Source organism: Marmota marmota, unplaced genomic scaffold, assembly GCF_001458135.2.
Source record: "Marmota marmota marmota unplaced genomic scaffold, marMar, whole genome shotgun sequence".
Taxonomy (NCBI): domain Eukaryota; kingdom Metazoa; phylum Chordata; class Mammalia; order Rodentia; family Sciuridae; genus Marmota; species Marmota marmota.
The window spans coordinates 46993419-47016693 of record NW_026000037.1 but is presented as its reverse complement, the minus strand read 5'-3'; the positions used below and the strand labels follow the sequence as shown (position 1 = coordinate 47016693).

Here is a 23275-nt window from a genome sequence, read left to right as displayed (position 1 = left end):
TCAATTTTACTTATATTTTCGATCATATTAATTGTACAGTTAATGTGTTTCGCTGTGTGATGTATTTCCATACATGCATGTGTCATTATTTGATTGTATCCACCCTCCCTATCACCCTCTTTTACCCTATTCTCTTCCCTTAGGTTGTCTTCTATTTCCAGTTATCTTTCTCTCTTTTTTTTTTGTTTTTTGTTTTTGTTTTTTGGGGTTTCCACATATAAGAAGAAACATGTATTACTTTTTTTTAACTAGGGATTGAACCCAGGGGTGTTTTACTACTGAGCTACATCTCAAGTGTTTTTTATTTTGAGACAGGATCTCTCTAAGTTGCTGAGGGTATTGCTAAGTTGTTGAGGCTAGCCTTGAACTTGTGATCCTCCTGCCTAAGCCTCCCAAGTAGCTAAGATTATAAATGTGTGCCACAGTGCCTGGCCCAATACTTTCTGTCTGGCTAATTTTGCTTATTGTGATAACCTCCAATTTCATCCATCTTCCTGCAAATGAAATTATTTTATTCTTCTTTCTGGCTAAATAATACTCCATTCTGTATATGTACCATATATTTTTTAATCTGTTTATCTTTTGAGGAGCAACTAAATTGATTCTATACCTTAGCTATTGTGAATATTGCCATAATAAACATGGGCATGTGAGTATCTCTTTTGGGTGCTGACTTCATTTCCCCAGGAGTGTTATAGATCTATGTAGTAGATCTATTTTTAGTTTTTTTTAGGAACCTTCACATTGTTTTCTATAGTGACTATAGTAATTATCGTTCCCATCAACAGAGTAAGGATTTCCTTTCTTTGGCAGGCAGGGGTACTAGGGATTGAACTCAAGAGCAGTGAACCACTGAGCCGTATCCCCAGCCCTATTTGTAATTTATTTAGAGAGAGGGTCTCACTGAGTTGCTTAGCACCTCGATTTTGCTGAGGCTGGCTTTGAACTTTTAATCCTCCTGCCTCAGCCTCCTGAGCCACTGGGATTACAGGCGTGCAATGCTGCACCTGGCTATTTTCCTTCACTCTCCTGTCCTACATTTGTTACTTTTTTTTTTTTTTTAATAATCAGTATTCTTACTGAGATGAAATGGAATCTCAGTGAAGTTTTAATTCACATTTCCCTGGTGGCCTAAGCCATTGAACATTTTTTTAAATAACTTTTGGTCATTTGCACTTGTTCTTTTGAGAATTCTGTGTTCATATCATTTGCTTATGTATTGGTTGTTATTAATAGTTCTTGTTAACTTTTTGAAGTTTTTTTTAATATATATTCTGGGTATTAATCCTCTGTCAGATATGTAGCTAGTAAAGACTTTCTCCCATTCTGTAGATTTTCTCTTCATTCTGTTGTTTCCTTCACTGTGCAAAAGCTTTTTAATTTTATGTAATCCCATTTGTCAATTCTTACTTTTATTTCCTGAGCAAAATAGTTGCCTGTGCCAGTATTTTGAAGCGTTTCCCCTGTTTTCCTTCAGATCTTACATTAAAGTATTTGATCCATTTTGAATTGATTTTTATATAGGGTGAGAGCAATCTAGTTTCAATATTCTACACGTGGATATCCCATTTTTCTTGCACCATTTGTTGAAGAGGCCGTCATGTCTCCAAACTATGGTTTTGGCACCTTTGTGAAAATTGGATGACTATAGATAAGTGGGTTTATTCCTGGGTCCTTTAGTCTATACCTTTAGGATATGTCTGTTTTTATGTCAATGCCATGCTGTTTTTGTAATTATGCTTCTGTTGTATATTTTAATACCAGGTATTATGATGCATCCAGCATTGTTCTTTTTATTCTGGATTGCTTTGGCTGTTCAAGGTCTTTTTTGTGAAGCAAATCATACATCTTATCTGTTAATTTTTCATTTTTATTTCTAAAGATAAGGACCCTTTTTTTTTCATACATAACCACAGTATCATTATCATGCTTTGAAATATAGTCATGTGCCAAATAACCATGTTTCCAATCAGTGGACCACCAGTCCTGCAGTGGTCCCATAAGATTATAATGGAGCTGAAAAATTTCTCTCACCTAGTAGCATTGTAGCCATTATAACATTAGAGCATAACTCATTACTCATGCATTTGTGGTGATGATGATGCAAACAAACTTGTGCTGCCAATCATTTGAAAGAATGACACATACAATTGTACAAAATGCATAATATTAATAGAATAATATATTATTATGTTACTGGTGAGCATTTACTATACTTTTTATTGTCATTTTATAGAATACTCCTGCTTATAAAAAGATTTAGTGTAATATATTATCCCTTGTTTCACTGACACCCTTACACATATCATTTTTACCTCACCTCTTAATTGCGTCATTTTCTCTTATTCTTGATTTAATTTTGTGTTATTTTGTTCATTGTGGCCCCAGAAACAATATGCTACACACACATACCCACACACATGTACATTTATATCAAGCTTATGTCATATGTATAAGCTTGTATATATCATATGCCTTAGATGTATAGTTATACCATATGTTTATGTATATTTTACTCAATGACCAAATCACCTACGGACATATTTCTCAGAACAATATTCCTTTCATTAACACATGACTAATAATTTCTTGATATCATCAAATGTCATTATTAAAATTTTCAATCGTTTTGTTAAAATTTTCCTAACAGTTTGTTTATTTGAATCAATATCTAAGTAAGGTCCACATATTGGAATTGTTTAGTACATCTTTTAATTTAATCTTCCCACAGATCTTTTTCTTCTCATAATTTACTTGTTGAAGAAATTAGGTCATTTGTAGAATTTGCTGTATAGTTAGTGTAAAAGATATCTCTCAGTTGTCTTTCTTTAAACTTATAGTAATTAAATCTAGAGGCTTGATCAAATGCAGTTTTGATTTTAGGGGTAAGACTTTATAGATGATAGTGTGAGCCTTCATTAGGAGGCTAACATGGTCTGGTTGTCTCTCTTTTGGGTGATAAGCATCCATTCAAGTTCAATGTTTGGATACATTAATTCATTAAGTATTACAAAATGTTTATATTCTCTTATTTCCTGTCTTCATTTATTAGCTATAATATTCCTGTAAAGAGAACATTCATCTATTTTGGGGGTAGCTTTTGTTTGAACTGATTACCCAAAAGAACAATCCAAGGGTGGTCATCACTAATATTTTCAAATATCTGTCAACTTTATGGTTGTTATAGTTCAGAAAAGGTGATTAAGGTATACCTCTAAGCCAGGCCTAGTGAAACATGCCTGTAAGCCCAGCTGCTGGGAAAGCTGAGGCAGGAGGGTTACAAGTTTGAAGTCAGCATGGGCAATTTAAAGGTCTCAGGATGTAGTTCATTGGTAGAGTACTTACCTAGTACGTGTGAGGCTCTGAATCCAATCCCCAGGACTTGGAAAAGGGGAGAAAAAGGATATATTTCTCTATGTTTACAGATATAGATGCAAATGTATACATTAATTAATAAAGATTGTTATTTAAGTAGGAATACTAAAACCATGCCAAAGTCATAATTATAAATCTAAATTTACTTTAAAAAATAAAATTGCTAAAATGTGTATAAGCTTTATAAATTTCAAAATATTTACCTAGAATTTTCTGACATATTGATATCTCATTTTTATTGTATTTGTAATATATTATTTCTATTAAATGTTAATTAAAAGGGAATGCAGTGGTGTCTTTTGAAAGAAGAGGATGTCATTCCTCGAATCAGGGCAATGGAAGGTCGTAGAGGAAGACCACCAAATCCAGATAGACAGCGAGCAAGAGAGGAATCCAGGATGAAACGTAGGAAGGGTCGACCTCCAAATGTTGGCAGTGCAGAATTCCTAGATAACACAGATGCCAAATTGCTAAGAAAACTGCAGGCTCAAGGTAAGAAATGTAATGTACGTAACACTGTGCTAATTATACTAAAAATTATGCTAAACATATTTTTTACATTTTTATACTTAGGAATGAATGACACTATTCTCAGTTTCTAAATAATAGATATTTGTGTTAGAATAAATGAGAAAATAAGGAGTCCCACTGGTAACTGGAGTTCTTTGATTTAGGTAATTTTTCAAGAGCCATACTTATAAACACATCCTATCCCATGTGTTTAGAATTACAAATGTGGGTGTTAAGCTATTAAGGCTTGCACAGAAAGGGAATCAACCAGCACTTGGCACTTGCCTTAAGGTCGTGCCAACCTTCTGGAAATTCTCCTTTTAACAGCTCCCGATTCCTTGAGGTGGTACATGAGAATTACTCCAAAATATGTGGATCTGTGGAATAAATTTTCAGTCAGAGAACTCCAATTACTGGTAAGTAAACCAGTCTTTTAGTTTGGGTTCTCCTATAGTCTGGATATAGTATGTATTTTCAAAATGCTCAATTAATAGAACTATATGAAAAAGTATTTTAATATCACCAGAATGTATCATTTATCAAACTGAAAGTGCTCATAATAACCTAAGATATATTCACGATTCAAAATTATGCATAAATTATCAAGACAAAGCCATGCTACATATAACACAGAGAAGGCTGAATAAAATAAAATAGTTCTGATATGGCATTTAGTTACTGTTTACAAATGTGAAGGCTTTTAACATAGAACATAGAAACATGTATAGATAACTTTTATTTGCAAGCTTTTATTTACATGTAAAGACATAAGATAATGTAAAACAAAGGTTTAGTAAAGAAAAATTACTTTAAAAGACTAACATAAATTTACTTCTTTTACTTTCTCTATAAATAAACATCAAAATCTGGAGGAAATGCCTGAAATATTTATTTCTATTTATTGTAAACACCACCATAATATTGGCATATTTGTTTTTATTTTAAAACAAAGTATCTATGAAAAAAGCTCATAGAACAGAATGCTGTAAAACGAAAGACACTTACTCTTCCTCATTAGTGGAATCATTAGGAGGGTTTTTTAAAAAAACTCTCTAGAATGTGTACACACATATTCAGACATACATTCAAACATATTTACATCCTTCTTGATTTCTAAAATAAATATACTTATAATGTCATACTATTCAGCTTGTTCTTTTCCCATTTATCTTGAATCTTTCTGTATTAGTGCTTACAAACCAACCAATCTGTCTTTTAATCACTGAGTAGTGAATGATGCCACGTGTAGCTCTACTTCATTAAACCAGTCTCTTCAGTGAATCCTTTCTATCACAGTGTCTTAATAAATATATATTGCACAAAATAAACATATAAATCATGTTTACTTAAACATGTACTGCACATACCATTTCTAATTTTGGTAGATAGCTGGCAAGTATTGTCTCTAAAAAGGCTATACCAATTCAAACTTTGACCAGTAGTATGTAAGTTAACAACCTACCATATAACTTAATATCCTGTAAATTTTTTTCTACCTTAATATGTTAGTCAATTTTTTTTTTAGTTTTTACTTTATTTGTTTTTTTTTTTTTTGTAAGACTTTCATCTCTGCCAGGTAGCTGTCAGTAATGATTAAAAAAATGGATATATTAACATACATAAATTTTAAAAGGTAATATTCTCAATAATCCATTAATTCTTCTGAAAAATGCATAATGGTTAAATGTATGTATTGTTTTGCATAAAATAAGTCCTCAAAATTAACTGATAGCTAAAACATGGGCTCTTTGTATATCCAACACAAATATCATTATATCTGAAATGGCAAATATAAATTTGCAAAATTAACTATGTTTTTATTGTAACAAAATAGAAGTTAATCTACTTTTACCCAATATTTTATTCTCCTTCTAGCTTTCAAATTGATTTTTAGTCTATTACATACTTCTCCCCCATTGCCATGGGTTAACTTTGAAATTTCTGTAAATTTTGAAGTAACTGTATATATATGTTCTTTCTCATCATGTATGTAAGGATTGAATATTTAACAGTAAATAATTATTAATCATTTTTATAACTGTATGGTGTATAGTTTTCATGTTTTTTTCCTGGGGAGAAAAGAAAACAAGAATGAATCACTTTTAGTCTGTATAAATAAACCTGCTTATTAATTGATGAATACTGTTAAATTTCAAATTTTCCAAAGTATCCAATAGCACCTGTCCTTTTTATGTCATAGAACATGAGATATCATATAGTGTATACAGTGTACCATTATTTTATTATATAGCTATAAGAAGATAAAATGCTGCCAATTATCTAACACATCGATTGATTTTTAGAGATGTTAAAATGTTTTAAAATGTGTCTTAAAACCAAAGACATCAGTTCTGTCTAAAAGATCCCTAATTCAGTGAAAATAAACATTATTTCAAAAATTAACTTTTATCTTTGAAATTAAAGCAGTATGTGATTTCTTAAATCATAAAAGATATTTTTCAAATTAACATTTCAAATGTTATATGTAACATATTCAGCAACCAGAAGCCAAATAAATGAGTAGATAATGGGAGCAATTTATTCCCCACTACCTAGGTGAATTTTTTTCTGCATCTCTAACTCATTCTCTTTGCTCCATAGTATCTCTAGTTTTTTTTTTCTTCTTCTTTTCACATTTTCCCCTCCAGCTGCTCAAAATGTAAAATTTAAGCTATATAAATTTTAATGATTACTCAGATTGTATATTTCTTGCTAAAGTGAAAAGATATGAGGTGGATTTTTTGATGTTTTTCTGTCCACAGGGCTTAAAAATAAAAATTACTATGTACTTCTATGAAGCTTGAAGTTTACTGATACACTCATACACAAACATACATATATACATGTGTGTGTATATATATATATATACACACACACACATACACACACATATATATAAAACAGAATTTCTTTATTAAAAGTCAGCTTCTTTTAGGGGAACAAAAGACTATATTTATGTCACATTTTCCAGGAAATGTTTTTAGAATCATTTAGCACATCTTCAGGCCTTTATAGTGGAGTTCAATAGGGTTCATTTCAATTCTTAATGTTGAAGGAAGTGTTTATCTGATATTATTATAGATGAGATTATATTCTTCAAGAATATTATTAGAGGTTGCTGAGTATGCATGCAAGGGTAGAGGCTTTTTTTCCCCTGAAAGTATTTAGTATATAGGAGATCTTTTTGTGTGACCCAGAAATTTTTGATAATGTCTATGCTTCCTCAATGTTGAAATTATTGGAATATTGGGAGACATACTTTAGTAGCATTAGCTTCATTTTTGTCTTTCATCAACATTTCCAGTTTACAAGATAAACTTATACCCTTTACTTCTCCTCACCTTTTTTTAAATGTTCATGACAGAAAATTATCCATAGCAAGCAACCATTTATTACAAGAATATGCAATTACATTCTTAGTTAAAATCTCAAGGCATTCAAATATTGCTTAAAGATTTTTAGAAGTTCTAGCAGATAGACTGTGGAGCTGAAAAGACAGACCTGGGTTTATATCTTGTCTCTGCTATTTAACTTCAGTGAGCCTTAGGTATTTTATTTATAACCTGGGCACAGCATTGCTTATTTCATAAAGTAGTTGTGAAGATCATGTAAACTTAACACAACAATGCTTGCGTTCACTAAGTGGTGGAAATTGATAGAGCTCAAGTGATTTAGGAGCTAGCAATCATGCATATTCATTATTGATGAATATAGTTTTATAGGTTCTTTATATTGTTCCTCAGATACAATGTTTGAAACAATGTCTTCTGTATAGTGATGCTATACAGAAGTTTTATTGCTTTGTTAACAAAGGAGAAACACAGCCTGTTCCAGAGGCTGTGATTCTGTCCATCAGCAGCAACAGGGGTCTTTTAAAGAGGTGATTCAAAGTCTGCATTCTACATGTTCTCTGTTGGAGTTATAGTTCACTTAGTCATTTCTGATCTCCTGGTACCATTCCCAAAGTCTGGATTGCTTAGTTCCTGTGGTGGGTGTGTTAAAATGGTGCTTTCTAAAATGATATCATGATACACCACTTCTAGAGTTAGAAGTATTCAGACTGTTTGCCAACACAGAAAAGCAGTAACATTTCATAGCCTTTATACCTATTGCCCCATTAATGTTGGTTAACAAATAATCATCAAACCTCAGTAGCATATAATGCTAAGTGTTAATTGCTGGTGCAAGTGGAATCAGTTGTAAGCTAACTGAACAGCTTTGCTGACCTTGGCTGGACTTCATAACACGTGTGGGGTCAGTCTCATTCTCTAGCAGCCTAAATCAAATATGTCCTTATAGTAATGGGCAAGGCACAAGAGCAAAAGTAGAAAGAGCACAAATACCCTTTCAGGTTCTACTTTCATTATAGCTGCTAATTCTTGACCATAGATGAATTCAGAATCGAGGGACAAAATACATTCCACTTCTTGATGGAAGTTGCTGCAACGTCACATTGTGAATGACATGTTTAAAGGGAGGAATGAAGAATTGGGGCCATTATTTATGCCTTTCTACCACCCAAGTTCATACATTTTTTCTTGGAAATTATGAGAAGTAAATTGTCCTTAAAATTATTGATTATAGAAGATTTAGTCTCTCTTTCTCATAAGTAAGAATATCACTGATTTAAGGATTTAACCATTAGTATACCTCATTGAAATATAAGTTTGGAGAGGAGAGTCTGTTTTATTTGAGGGTATTTCTTTTTATATATTTTGTTGTTTTACAATTGAAATCTAATTATTGTTCTTAACCTATAATTTTGGCAATTTCTAAGGACAATGACCATGACATTTTCTACTACACTACTTTCCTACTTGGTACCTTTTAACCATAAGCAGTTTTCTTAAATATTATACCCTTCATGATGATATAGTACTAATTTCACAGTTAGCATTTTAGGTTTGCAGTCATGTGAAGTTGTTAGTAATGTTTTCTGAAATTTTTTGTTTTTCAGAAATAGCCAGGCAAGCAGCACAAATAAAGCTTTTGAGAAAACTTCAAAAGCAGGAACAGGCTCGGGTTGCCAAAGAAGCTAAAAAACAACAAGGTGGGTGATATAAATGATGGCATGAATTTGAAAAGTGAGTGTTGGGGAGTTCATAAAAGGCTTCTTCTTTGCTCATCTGATGATAATCTGTGCTTTGGTTTCTCATAGCAATAATGGCTGCTGAGGAGAAACGAAAGCAAAAAGAACAGATAAAGATTATGAAACAACAGGTATGTTCATGCATTGAACTTTTAGAACATGGTCCTTATTTGGAGGATCTATATAAGTACATTATTTTGATTTTGATTTTTTTAATAACTACTACACATTGTTATGTGTTCTATTTAGAAAGTTGTCACCTTCCATTAGTTAAAATTTCACCTCATTTTAAAATTAAGTTGTCTTCTTTCAAGGTTTTGTTTTGTTTTGTTTTGAGGTTTTCCTTGCAGTGCTGGGAATTGAACCCAGGGTCTTATGCATGCACAGCAAGTGCGCTACCTCTATATTTCTAAGTTGTTTTCTTTCTTTTTTTTTTTTTTAATGATTATAAGCTAGCATGATGGTGCATGCCTATAATCCCAGCAACTCAGGAGCCTTGAGGCAGGAGGACTACAAGTTCATTGTTAGCCTCAGCAACTTAGTGAGACACTGTCTCATGTTTAAAAAGGGATAGAGATGTAGGTCAGTGGTAGAGCACCCTTGGATTTAATCACTTGTACCACAAAACAAATAAAAAAACAAACAAAAATTAGCAAATATTAGCAAACAGAAAATTTATGTAAGTATTTTAGTATCTTAGTACTTTGAGTATAAGTGGACGTCCTGAACAATTGAAGGCTTTTTAAATTTATGTAGTGGTAAATGAAAGGTATTGCTTGAACATTCACATTTTAATAAGGAAAGTTGGTTGTTCTAAAACATGTAAAATATTAGAAAAAATTAAATTCAAGTTATATATGATAAGGTTTACCCTTCTGAATACTTCAAAAATTACTTAAAACTTGCTACTGCACAAAAATAATGAAAGCATTATTTTAGCACATCCAGAATTTCTTTATCTGCAGTATCCCTCCTCTATGAGATCTTCAGACTATGATTGAGCAAATGAAATAATTTTAAAATCCTTGTAGGTACAATACTAAATGATAAGGTATTCAGCTTCATTTAAGATTGAATGCATAAACTAGTCTTCCACCTCCACAAACTCATGTAACATTAAAACAGAGAGGAAATGGTAGCCAAGTATTATTCTTTAAGAAATTTTAAATGTTATTTCCAAGTATGAAATGAAATCAACTGTGTTACTCTGTAAATAGCTGCTAAATAAATGACTTGGGTTGGATTTAATGTAATTATTTCTAAGGTTCCCTGAAGAATTGACTAATGTGACTAGAGATAGTTGATACAGATTTGGGTTTTAGAATTTTGGAGTTTAGAGATTTGGGCAACCTAGATTGAAATATAGGCTTAGCTACTTAATAATTTTGTGACTTTGGCTATACCCAAAGGACCTAAAAACAGCATACTACAGGGATACAGCCACATCAATGTTTATAGCAGCACAATTCACAGTAGCTAGATTGTGGAGCCAACCTAGATGCCCTTCGATGGATGAATGGATTAAAAAATGTGGCATTTATACACAATGGAATATTACTCAGCACTAAAAAAAAAAAAAACAAGATCATGGCATTTGCAGGGAAATGGATGGCATTAGAGCAGATTATGCTAAGTGAAGTTAGCCAATCCCAAAAAAAACAAATGCCGAATGTCTTCTCTGATATAAGGGGATGACTCAAAATGGGGTAGAGAGGAAGAGCACGGGAAGAAGATTACCTCTAGATAGGGAAGAGAGGTGGGAGGGAAAGGGGGGGAGAAGGGGAATTGCATAGATGGTGGAAGGAGACCCTCATCGTTATACAAAATACATGTATGAAGATGTGAGAAAAAAAAAGAATAGCATTACCTTAGATTAGGTAGAGAGAAGTGATGGGAGGGGAGGGGATGGGGGGATAAGAAGGATAGTAGAATGAAATAGACATTTTATTACTGTGTGTATATATGTGACTGCATGACCAATATGATTCTGCAACCTGCACACTCAGAAAAATGAGAAATTATATCCCATCTGATTCAAACGTATGATATGTCAAGGTCATTGTAGTGTCATGTGTAACTAATTAAAACAAATAAAAAATTTAAAAAGAAAAAAAAATAAAATTATAGATATAACTTTATACCCACAAAAAGTAATAATAATTTTGTGACCTTGGATGAACTACTTAACCTCCAATTCTCTATTTCATCTGTTGTAAAGTAAGATAATTGTAATTTTTTGATATTAGGAAAAGTATTCACTCTGGAAATCTCAGTTTTTCTCTTTTATAGTAAGAATATAATTTCAACTTCTGTTTGTTTGTTTGTTTTTAATGATCACAAGTTGTTTTATGTAAAGTAACCAGCTCAGTGTTTTTTCAAGTGCTCAATACTATAAGATTAATCTATATTATTATTATAATTCATAAATAACGTTTATCTACCTGTGTTTCTCATCCCTGGTGAGAGCACTGCCAAATAATAGTACATATAAATCTCTTGAATATTTAAGATAATACTTTAGACTAAATGTACTTAAGTCCCAAATTACATAAGCCCAAGATTGTCTACCTATCTCTTTGCACAAGAGTACAGTGGTATTCTTGTGCTTATTTGAGGGCATACCACTATAAAATCTTACAATTGACAAGAGCAGAAAAATTAGCTCAAGAGTATGATTTACTTAGCTCTAATCCAAATAAATACATCAGATATGGATCAAACATAGTCTTCTCTAAGATTTGTAGATAACATGAAAGATACCCTTGGGTTTTTATTCTGGTAAGCTAAAATACTTAATACCAAAAGAGTATTAAGTATTTTAGCTTGCCAGAATAAAAATGCAAAATCATAGGGTATCAGTCTTCTGAAATCATAATATTAATTCCTAAAATCTCATTATCAAGTAGTAGGCCCGTGTAGGACATCAATAAAACATCAGTGTATCAAAAAGAAATTAAATATATATTAAAGTATATCTTCAAAAGGCACAACTAGCATCTGGAAAATGAACCAAGTTTTATAATATACAGCAGTATAAAATGTGTTTGCTCTGGAAGTTCTAGAATAAATACAATTTGAAGTAGAAAATTTCAGGTGTTTTTGTTCTGAAAATTATGCATTTATTCTCATCAGTGTCATTTTGGGACTCAAGTGGAAGTTATGAGCATGAAATTGATAACAGTATGCTTATAGTATATGAGGTAATTTTAAAAAATCAATGTACGTTCTTATCAAAATCTAGATGATCACTAAATAAAACATAACCCACAGTCAGTTCATTAAATTTAGACATTGTGTATACCAACTGTGTTATATAACCAATTCCTTAGACTTTTAAATTGATATCAATCCATTTTTTTAAGTATTACAGATTATTTTTAGATGGGCTTATTGAAGTGTAGTTAAAAGGAATATCATATTGTTCAACATTTAACTATAAGTTTTAGAATGGAAATTATTTTTTATCTAATTGTGACAGTAAGAAAGGGCAAGCACCTTATCCTGGTTTATAGATGAATAGTTATTTGCTCGAGATCATCCAATTAATAACTTTAACCCAGAACTAGTTTATGTATTCTGACTCTGAAGACACTAATTTTTTCTACTTTTCTATCCTGTACTTATTTCAAATTAATTTTTATTTGCAGTTACAAATATTTATAAATATTTCCAGGCTATGTAAGTTTAATCAGCTTTATTTATCTGGTTTCTGTATATTTATTTAGCATTTTTATTTTATAGATTATGAGACATTTTTAAAATCATATGAATTTAAAACATAAAAACATAATTTTGTAATAAATCATTGAAATTTTTATATACAGTCTGGGCAGCATTTGATAATTTTGTGTTTTTTTTCTTAACTTATTTGATTCCAGTTAAACACATTTTACCTCAATATTTATTTTATTATCTTAAATTTTTATAATCTTTCCTTCAGGAAAAAATTAAGAGAATACAGCAAATCAGAATGGAAAAAGAACTTCGAGCCCAGCAAATTCTAGAGGTAGAGTTCTTAAATTTAATATGATTAAAGTAATATAATCATGTTTTTTGATAACTCTGCAAAAAATTAAAAAATTGCCTATGTCTCTCACCTATACAAATTAACATGTTCATCAGAAAATATCTTTAAATATAATGCATAAAGTAAGACCTTCTCTGAACTTTATTTAGCAAGCTTATCTAATCCTACCAGTAAAAATCTAGGAAATAAGACAAAAGAAAAAGGAAGACCTTTGACCACCTAATATAGTTGTCATAAAGTTCATTTGCTAAAACCTTTGTTCTTTACTCTTAGAAAAGTTATTAGAGTTTATAGTCAGATATTTACTTTCAATATAGAAATAAACATTTTATAAAAGTAAACATTCTGAAAGTAAAATTAAATTTTAAATATAGAAACAATTTTACTGGCATGGTTTGCTGGTTCTAGCATAACTCGGTTCCCTATAAGATTACTAGAGTAAGATAGAAGACATGTTGTCAACAACAAAAGTAGTAGCCAAAGACAGCAAAGGAAAATAGAAAAAAGCTCCATCTGGTATATACAGGAACCCAAAAGCCTAGCAAGAGTTTGTAATCTTTTAGTTGAATAGCAAGCAATTTCAACACCTTAATAGCCCAAAGGCATTACTCTATCAAACTGTGTAGTATAATAACCGATGTTCAAAATAATTGCCCTGAGTCATCAAAAAAAAGCCAAATTATGTTTAGTGGACTGTGTCTAAACAGGCATATGTCTCAAGGTTATTTCCATCTAACATAATGCAAATAAACTTTTATGCTTAAAATTATTATAACTTCTCAGCTATTCAGGAAACTACTGCTTTATAGACCACTTTATTTGCTGTGAGTCCAGAAAGCTGAGATTTTTGTTGTTTTTTTACCCCTTCTAGAAATACATACATGTTCTCTAATCCATTTTAAATTAATCTTAAACTCCTAAATCAAAAATATCTCTATCTTAAAGTATATTGAAGTTAATTATCAGATAGTTATGAAACTATCTAGTTAATGACTTTAAGATTTATAAAGTTTACATTTGATTATATGATATTTTATTAAAATTTTTTGTAGTTGTAGATGGACACAATATCTTTATTTATTTATTTTTATGTGGTACCGAAGATCAAACCTAGTGCCTCCCACATGCGAGGCAAGCACTGTACCACTGAGCTACAGCCCCAGCCCAATAATATGATCTTAATGGACAAAATGTGCTTGATGAAAGATTTATAGGTTTCCATCCTGTTAGAAAAAGGGGAGGACATATGGTGTGACACTACATTGAATACAACCAAAGACATGAAAGGTTGTGCTGCGTTTGTATACAGTGAATCAAAATGCATTCTGTTGTCATATATACCTAATTAGAATGAATGAATGAATGAATGAATAATTTTTTTAAAAAAGGATATTGTAAAAACAAAAAAGGGCGGGGAAAAGAACACTTGAAATTTAACCACAATATGTGAGATAGAGAGAAACAGATTTAATGCTTCATTTAGTGGTTATATCTTAAATTTAAGTTTTAAAATTAAGTTTTAAAAGAAATTTCAAGACATGTGCATTTTAAAATTGTTACTGGTTTATTCTTTTTTTTAAAGAATTTTATTTTTTGATCAAATTATATTATTGTGTGCATGCATAAATAGATAACAACGAATTTTGCTATTCTGTATGCTTATTTTTTATTAGTTAATTAATTTATTTTAATTAGGTATATATGACAGCAGAATAAATTTTGATTCATTGTACACAATTGCGACACAACTTTTCATTTCTCTGGTTGTACATGATGTAGCGTCACACCATATGTGCAGTTATACATGTACCTAGAATAATGATGTCCATCTCATTCCACCATCTTTCCTGCCCCCATTCCCCCTTTACTCTTAGAAAAGTTATTAGAGTTTATAGTCAGATATTTACTTTCAATATAGAAATAAACATTTTATAAAAGTAAACTTCTTCATCCCCTTTGCCCCATTAAAGTTCTTCCATTTTTCCCATGCGCCCTCCACCCATTATGGATCAGCATCCACTTATCAGAGAGAACATTCGGCCTTTGGTTTTTAGGGATTGGCTTATTTCACTTAGCATGATATTCTCCAACTCCATCCATTTACCTGCGTATGCATATTCTCTTTTAATACTGAGTAATATATCCATTGTGATTTATTCTTGAAATAGTTTTTATTTAGCAGTTAATATATATCCTGTTTTCTAAATTTTTTAGAGATGTTTTAAAATCAGAAAACAAAAAATGACAAAATAATTTTTTCTGTAATTAAGTTTTAAGATAACAAATACTCAGTTGTTATAGATTTTTAATGAAGTTTGTAGACAGTAAGAAAAGTTGTCATATTCTTATGAATTTAATAATTTTTGGCATATCCTAATGCTTATCTATAAATTAGAAATATAATTAACGGGGAAAATCTGTAATTGTCCACATATATGTTACATATTGTTTTGTACCTTGTGAGGCATGTAGCTTCATTTCAAGTCTGAGATTATTTGCAAGTTGTAGTGGTGCTGTTGCATGACTTTGAGACCTGTTTTGCATGCACAGGCTAAAAAGAAAAAGAAGGAAGAAGCGGCAAATGCCAAATTATTGGAGGCCGAGAAACGAATAAAGGTTAGTTTAGATGAGAATCAGAGTTTTTATTTTTCAAAAAATAAAAACTATGTGTTTTACCAGCATCAATTATACATATATTTTAAAAAAAAAAAGAAGCTTTCCTCAGAATGGCTATCTAAAAATACATTATAGCAGATACAATGTGTAAATGTGTGCTTTTATTTGTATGTATATTATATGTATACATTGTGTATTTTTATTTCATTATACAGGTTCTATGTAATGCTTTCAGCTCTTTCAATAGGAGACATCAAATCAGAAATGCAAATTATTGCATAACACCTGTATATAGTTTTGCTTGATAAGAATGATTCCCCAAAAGATTTTGTGTGTCATTTATGTTTGTTTAAAACTATGTCCCAAATCTGATTCTCCCCATATAACTTTATCTTTGTTAATATCTAGCCCCAAAATGAAAAGCATATAGAAACAAAATTCTATCAACTGCTATTTACTAATAAGTACTATTTACTTATCGAAGTATAAGAGAGATGTTCTTTCCCTTCCCCACCCACCCTGTCTACTTCAGATAACCAAATTCTAAAAGTGGGCAGCTGTGTGAACCTGGTAGTATTCAAAACAACCAGAAAACTGTTTTCTTTTTGTGGGGTGGGAAGGCAAGGTTGGTGCTGTGGTTGAACCCAGGGCCTTACAAATGATAAGAATCATCCCTACCTCTGAGCTATATCCCTAGTACCTATTTCTTATCTTTTCAACACTCTGTTACTTTATTCTTTACGTGTCTGCCCCTTTTATGCCTACTCTTAATATTAATTTCATTCAGATTTTACCTTTATAAAAATTGTGAAACTGATGACATTCTTAGATTTATTTGCATTAAACCCCTGTCCCCTTGGGATGGTGTTGTGAACCATAGGTGGGTATAGAAATCTGATCACCAAAGTCTTTATCACTTTTATTCATAGAAAATAAATATTTGTGGTTAATTATAAGTACATTGGGGAGATTATATTTGGAGTGGGGAGAATTCTAATCAGCTAAATTTGAGAGTTACAACATAATGTATTAAAATTATTTTTTTAAATGTGTGATTTGTATCTCATGCTCTGACAATCTAGTCAGTTCAGTAGATCACCGTTGATGTGTATTGTTAGGATATTCATTGACTTTTAAGTTGAAATCCTTGCTCCAGCATCATATGGTCTTTATGTTAAATATATAGAACTATGTGAAATTGAGTTGCCATTTTACAAGAAAAAACATGATTGAATATTGGCAATTCTGTATGGTTCAACCTAATGGAAGACTATAGAATTTTAGAAACAGGAACTTTTATACTTTTTAGCATGTTCTAAATCTTTCCCAGAATTCATATATTAAAAGTTTCTTATTTTTAAGGAAAAAGAATTGAGAAGACAACAAGCTGTTCTTCTGAAGCATCAGGTCTGTATACATGTGATTATGTAACTGTTGAAATGTATGTTTTATAATTTTGCTTAAATCTATTTGGGGGAAAATGTTCAAAATATTTCTTTAAAATTTCTGATATAATTCCTGCTTAAGTTTTTCTTTCATCACTTAGTTATTGCCTTGCTTTGATTTTGGTGTCTTTGGGGGGGTTAAAATTGGTTTTATGACTGTGTGATTTCTGTTTCATAATGTTGTGCCAACTCTTTCTACCAGGAGTTGGAGAGGCATAGACTAGATATGGTATGGGTATGTTTATTTTTGTACATCTAACACCGCATTGTGATTTGGTTGTGATATGGTTGTCATAGCAATGCATAAAGTGTAGCACTGGCTGCTGTCATATTACATACTGCTGCATGGCTTTACAGCACAGTGCATTGCATACATCTGCTTGTCTGTCTATAAAGAAGTATGATACATCTCCAAGATTTTTCATTGAATTGCATAAGTCTTAAGTAAGGCTCTCTCTAAAAATATACATTACTGATGTCACAGGGAAAGTTGGATCACTGTACAGTTAGAACAGTTGTAACCTGTATTCTCCCATCATTCTAGATGCAAAACTACAACTGAGTACAATGGAAATTTTGAGTTTGTTTGATGAGAGAATATTAAATATTTATACTAATATATTTACAAATATATTTAAACTAAAAAAATCAAGTAGAGCAGGTGCAGTTGACACACACCTATAATCCCAATAACTCAGGAGTTTGAGGCAGGAGAACTGCCAAGTTTGAGGCCAGCCTCAGCAACTCAGCGAGACCCTGTCACAAAATTTAAAAAAAAAAAAATTAAATGGCTGGGATGTACCTCTGGGTTCAATTCCCAGTGCTGCAAAGAAAAAAAAATCAATTAGCTATCATTCATCTGTGATTTTTTTAATTTAAAATAAAATGAGATTATCAAATTAAGCTAGTGCTTACCTTAGGTAAGCACTGTACATTTTAGATTATACTTATTAGCCCATGGTGCATCCTTCTGGTTTTAAACAGTGCATCAAGTGGCAGACATCAGTAAATAGACTATCCCATTTTATTTGTGTTTGTGTATGAACTAATACTAGTTTAGTTTTATAAATTGTTATAAAAGCTTTTAAAAAACCCTTTCTAATTTGTTGGTGATTATTAAATCATTAAAGTGATTTTATACATGGAATAAAACCAATTCTAAAATCATTACATGAAAGTGATTATAGATCAATTTCTGCCTGATCTAAAAATTTTAAGAACAATACAACCTTTAGTTCAATTGGCTATAGTAAGTATTTGTGGTTTTTCTAATAGCAGATGTAAGGTAACTGACCTGTTCCAGCCAACCATTATGCTTTTTGTTCTGCCAGCTTTTGAAGGAGCATCACAACTGACCATAAGTAAATCTTGTATGCTTCTGTTTACACTGTCTCCATGTTCATTGCTTTACCTTTTTGCTTTTGATTGTTCTTGTATTTGCTTTCTAAACCTGAACTAAAACATGCACAGACTGGCCATTCTTGTCTTATATTTAGTATTTACTGTGACTTGTCTATAAATGCTAAACATGCTATACTGAGTTTTTTTTTTTGTTTTTGTTTTTGTTGTTGTTGTTTTGTTGTTGTTTTCCATTTGAAAATCAAACTATTAACTATGGTTGAGTTAGTTTTCTAATTTTATTTGGCCTAATAGGAACGTGAGCGAAGACGACAACATATGATGCTTATGAAAGCTATGGAAGCTCGTAAAAAAGCAGAAGTAAGTGTATGTTTCTAAAAAAATTACCTTATTGGAGTTGGGGTTGTGGCTCAGTGGTAGAGCATGCATTAGGCACTGGGTTTGATCCCCAACACCACATTTAAAAAAAACCAAAACAAAAAACGAAATACACAAAAATAAAGGTATAAAACATTACTTTATAAATTAATATTTTTTCCCAAAGCATTAGCTCTTCCAAACATAAATTTTTTTTCAGAGTATGAGTTTGTCCTGATTTACTGGCTTTCATAAACAAACTGAAGGTTAAATATAGTAACACTATAATTCAGTGTTTAAAAAGAATAGAAAGGGTTCCAATGTATGTGTTAATTTTTCTGGCTGAGATTTTAATTATTTATGTGTTGAATGGTATTAGTGTGGATATAAGTAGCTACTTATTAATGTAACCAGAATGTCACAAAATTAATATTACAGCATGCCTAGGCAATTTTGTCTGTGCTAATTTAAACTCCAATAAATCTAATTCTGATGGACTTCTGCCATCAGAATTATTCTTTATGTCAGAAAAATAATTCAGAAAAAGACAATTATTTAGTATGTCAAAACAAATATACTGGAATTTAATAGAAATCTGTTAAACATTAAAATAATATGTTACAAAGGAAAGCATTCTGCATTAGAACTGTTGAATAGAGAAAGGTGTATGGCCATTATAACCAGGATTTTGGAGGTTGAAAAACTCAAATTCCCATGCTAACTTTGACACCAATTTGCCTTTCCTTTTCAGACTTTTTCTTTAAAATTGAAATAATGATACCTACCTTTTAGGGTTGTGGGATCATCAAGTGAGATAAATATTTAATAAATGATAATTAGACTGAGGATGTCACTTAGTGGTAGAATGCTTGTCTAGTGTGCATGAGGCCCTAAATTCAGTTCTCAGCACTGGTATACATACATACTCACATACCTACATACATACATTCACACAATTAAGGAAAACAATACTGTTTTATCTAGAATTGAGAGCCCTATGTTTTATTATTTTCATCTCAAGTTCTGGCACATATTTTTAAGATAGATTTTTGGTATGTAGACACAATATTATATGTATTGTTTTAGAACCTGGACAGGGTAGTCAGATTACCTGAATTTAGATTCTGATTTTAGTATTTTCTAGCTATATGATCTCATCCAAGTTATTTAAACTTTTCATGACTTATTTAATCTGCAAAATGGATACAGTAATAATTCCTAACTCATAGGAATTGTTATGATGTACACATGGGTATGAATCTGTCTTAGTATAGGTATAAAGTTCTTAGAACAGTGCCTGACACATAATATACTTACAGTTAGTTACTATATTTGTATTTGCTTTGTACAGTGGACCTAGAAAGATGCATAGCCAGGGTGGGAATCACTACCAGAGATTACTTCTAAATTTTCTCCAGCAGTCACTTTTTGTTACTTTCCTAATATTTATGCTCGGACATTATTCCTTATGTCTTTTTTCCCTAATTTGTTGATTATCCAGTCCCTCTACACCTAACATAAGAATGAAATCTATGCATCTATGCATGGAATTGTAACCATAATCTGAAAATGATGTCCAGGAAAAGAGAAAGTTATCGCTGCCCTTTTTATTCCCTTCTGGAAGCAGTGCCATGGTAGGAAAAATAGGGAATGAAATTAATTAAAATCCTGAATGCTCAACCTAATTTCCTTCAGTCTGGAGATGGAACTGAATGAGTAATTAGTAGCTCAAGAAAAAGACCTGGAAAATCCCTTAAGAGATAAATTCTTGGTTGGGGACGTGTGTAAATTCTTCCCTGCCTCTATTCTCCTCCTCCTCACTCCTTCCTTCCTTTCCTCCCTCCTCCCTTCTTATTTCCTATTTCCTTTTTTTACCAGAAGGAATAAGAAGTCCTCCTCCTTTTCCTCTTCCTCTTCCTAATCCTCCTCCTCCTCTTTCTCTATTTCTTTTTTACAATAAGGAGTAAGAAGACTTATTTCTTGTCATTCTGGGTTTTCCTAGTTGAGAGGAAAGCTAAGTAAGAAAGACATTATAATAAAAATAACTTAGAGCATTATCTCCAGGCTACTGTTGTTTGGTAGAAGAAAATAGAAAGAATAAGATCATCTGAGGCAGTAAATACCTTTATGAAAGAGGCACTCAAAAGACTCAGAGGACATGACCTTTTCCATTGGTTTTTTCATATTTACACTCTGTGACCTGGGGATAAAGTAGGAAAAGCTGCTGCAGAGTGGTGGGTAAGATCTGGGTTGAGTGGAGGGTGGCAGCTACAGCATAAGCAAAACTAATTAAAATTAGATATTCTATTAAAGTCATCATACTGTGATATATGCATACCCATATTTATAACAGCACAATTTACAATAATCAAACTATGGAACCAGACTAGGTGTCCATCAATAGATGGATGGATAAAGAAAATTTGGCACGTATATACATTGGAGTTGTATCTAGCCATAAAGAAAAATTAAATATTTCAATTGTAGGAAAATGTATGGAACTTGAAACCATTATATTAAGTGAAATAAGCTAAACTCAGAAGGTTAAGGGCTGTATGTTTTCTCTCATATTTGGAAGCTAGAGAGGAAAAAGGAAAAGAAATGTGGTAGTGGCAGAGGAGATCTCATGAAAATCGAAGGGAGAGTGCTGAGGATATAGCTCAGTGGTAGAGTGCTTGCCTAGCATGAGTGAAGCCCTGAGTTCTATCCCCAGTACTCAAACAAACAAACAAATAAGGTATCAGTACAAGAAAGGGACCATGGGGTAGAAGAAGGGGAGCAGGTAACTTCTGGGGAGTGATATTGGCCAAATTATGTTGTTATATTGTGTACATGTACAAATATGTAACAACAAATCTCATCATTATGTACAACTATAATATACCAATAAAAAAGTGAAAAGAAGAAAAAATAGATATTTTAAGAATCTGTTAAAGCCCAAGTGAGGGGCGGCGAAGGAAAAATAACCCACCTGCATTGGAGCAATATAGGTGCTAAATAGGGCCGCCCACATCAAATATAAGTAATTTTGAAAGGAAATGGCAACCATGATAAAATATTAAATTAAAATAAGGAAAATATGTGCATAAATATTAGTTTAAATTTTAATAAAAGAGCCTAGTTTCCTTGCTTTTATTGTTGCCTTCCTCAAACTCCATATATTCTCCACAGAGTAGCCAGTGATTTTAAAAAAGGTTATCTATCTAGATTCCTAATTATAATTGTATTAAAGTACCAACTCTTCACCATGGCATAGCAATGCAAATGCTCTGAACTCTGCCTGCTCTTTTATTTTACCTCTTTCAGTTTGCCCCTTATACTATATTCATAATTTTTGTCTTATTTTTATTCCAAACTAATGGTTTTTTACCCATGATTAAGACTGCTCACAACCCAGTCATTTCTCCTCTGTCAATAATGGGCATATTTTGGCTTCGTGTTCTGCCACCTGTTACTACCTAATAGTAATCCCAGACTTGTAATTTTTTTCCTATTATTAATGAAAAGAACAAACTTTACTATCAACTGAAGACCTTAGGAAACTTAGGCAAGGACAGTTCAGAATTCTAAATGATTTATGTGTAACTGTTGATTCTAAAATTTTAAATTCCTTTAATTATTAGACTGTGAAGAAAGAAAAATAGACTAAACAAAAAAGGAAATGTTAGAGATACAATAAATGTACTAAAACAGTACTTACACAACCCGCATACTCCCTTCCCTCCCTTTACTTCCCTCTATTTTAAAATTCAAGTGCCTTTAAAAACAAATGTATGTTAACTTTTCAACAGAATGTAAATGTTATTTGATAAGGATTTTTGGAAAGCACTATTAATTTACGTTTATTAAAATCTATAATTATCTCACAAATGAAAAATTTTGATTTTGATTTAGGAGACAATGTATATAATATTAACTTCCCTAAAGATAGTTAATTTTAAGTAAGTACAGAATTTTTTTATGTAATACTTTGGTGGGTTTTAAGAAAATATGATAAGTCACAGAGTTTATTTTATTTTTTATTTGATCTAATTAATTATATATGACAGTAGACTATTTTGAAACATCATACATAAATGGAGTATAACTGCTCATTCTTCTAGTTGTAAATGATGTAGAATCATGTAATCATATATGCAAATAGGGTAATAATGTCTGATTTATTTTATCCTTTCTACCCCCATACTCCCTCACTCCCTGCTAATAGTGAATTAGCATCTGGACATCAGAGAAAACATTTTCTTTTTTTTTAATTATACCTAAATAAGAAGTACCTTTTGAGTTTCTTTAATCATAGGATTCATAATTTTTTCTTTTAAGATTAGTTTTCAGAGGGGAAGAAGAAATAAAACTGGGATGAAACATACTAATTTGTTATTATTTAGGATAAATCTAGAATATACTCTTAAACTGTGTGTGTGTGTGTGTCCACCTGGGGATTAAATTCAGGGGTAGTCTACCACTGAGCTACTTCCACAGCCCTTTTTATTTTTAATT

At 31.6% G+C, this 23275-nt stretch overlaps 1 protein-coding gene across 21 annotated transcripts in view; it reads left to right on the top strand.

Moving 5' to 3' along the window:
- Baz2b (bromodomain adjacent to zinc finger domain 2B) overlaps window positions 1-23275 on the top strand; it is a 362220-nt gene that overhangs the window by 291224 nt on the left and 47721 nt on the right. For 13 of the 21 annotated variants that reach the window (XM_048812354.1, XM_048812351.1, XM_048812344.1 and 10 more), the window contains 8 exons: window positions 3657-3867; window positions 8843-8935; window positions 9044-9105; window positions 12915-12980; window positions 15552-15617; window positions 16980-17024; window positions 17265-17297; window positions 18716-18781. In XM_048812354.1, coding sequence (XP_048668311.1) covers window positions 3657-3867; window positions 8843-8935; window positions 9044-9105; window positions 12915-12980; window positions 15552-15617; window positions 16980-17024; window positions 17265-17297; window positions 18716-18781 — 642 coding nt within the window. The remainder of the gene's footprint in view (window positions 1-3656; window positions 3868-8842; window positions 8936-9043; window positions 9106-12914; window positions 12981-15551; window positions 15618-16979; window positions 17025-17264; window positions 17298-18715; window positions 18782-23275) is intronic. The other 8 variants (XM_048812353.1, XM_048812355.1, XM_048812348.1 and 5 more) reach the window with 2 other exon arrangements.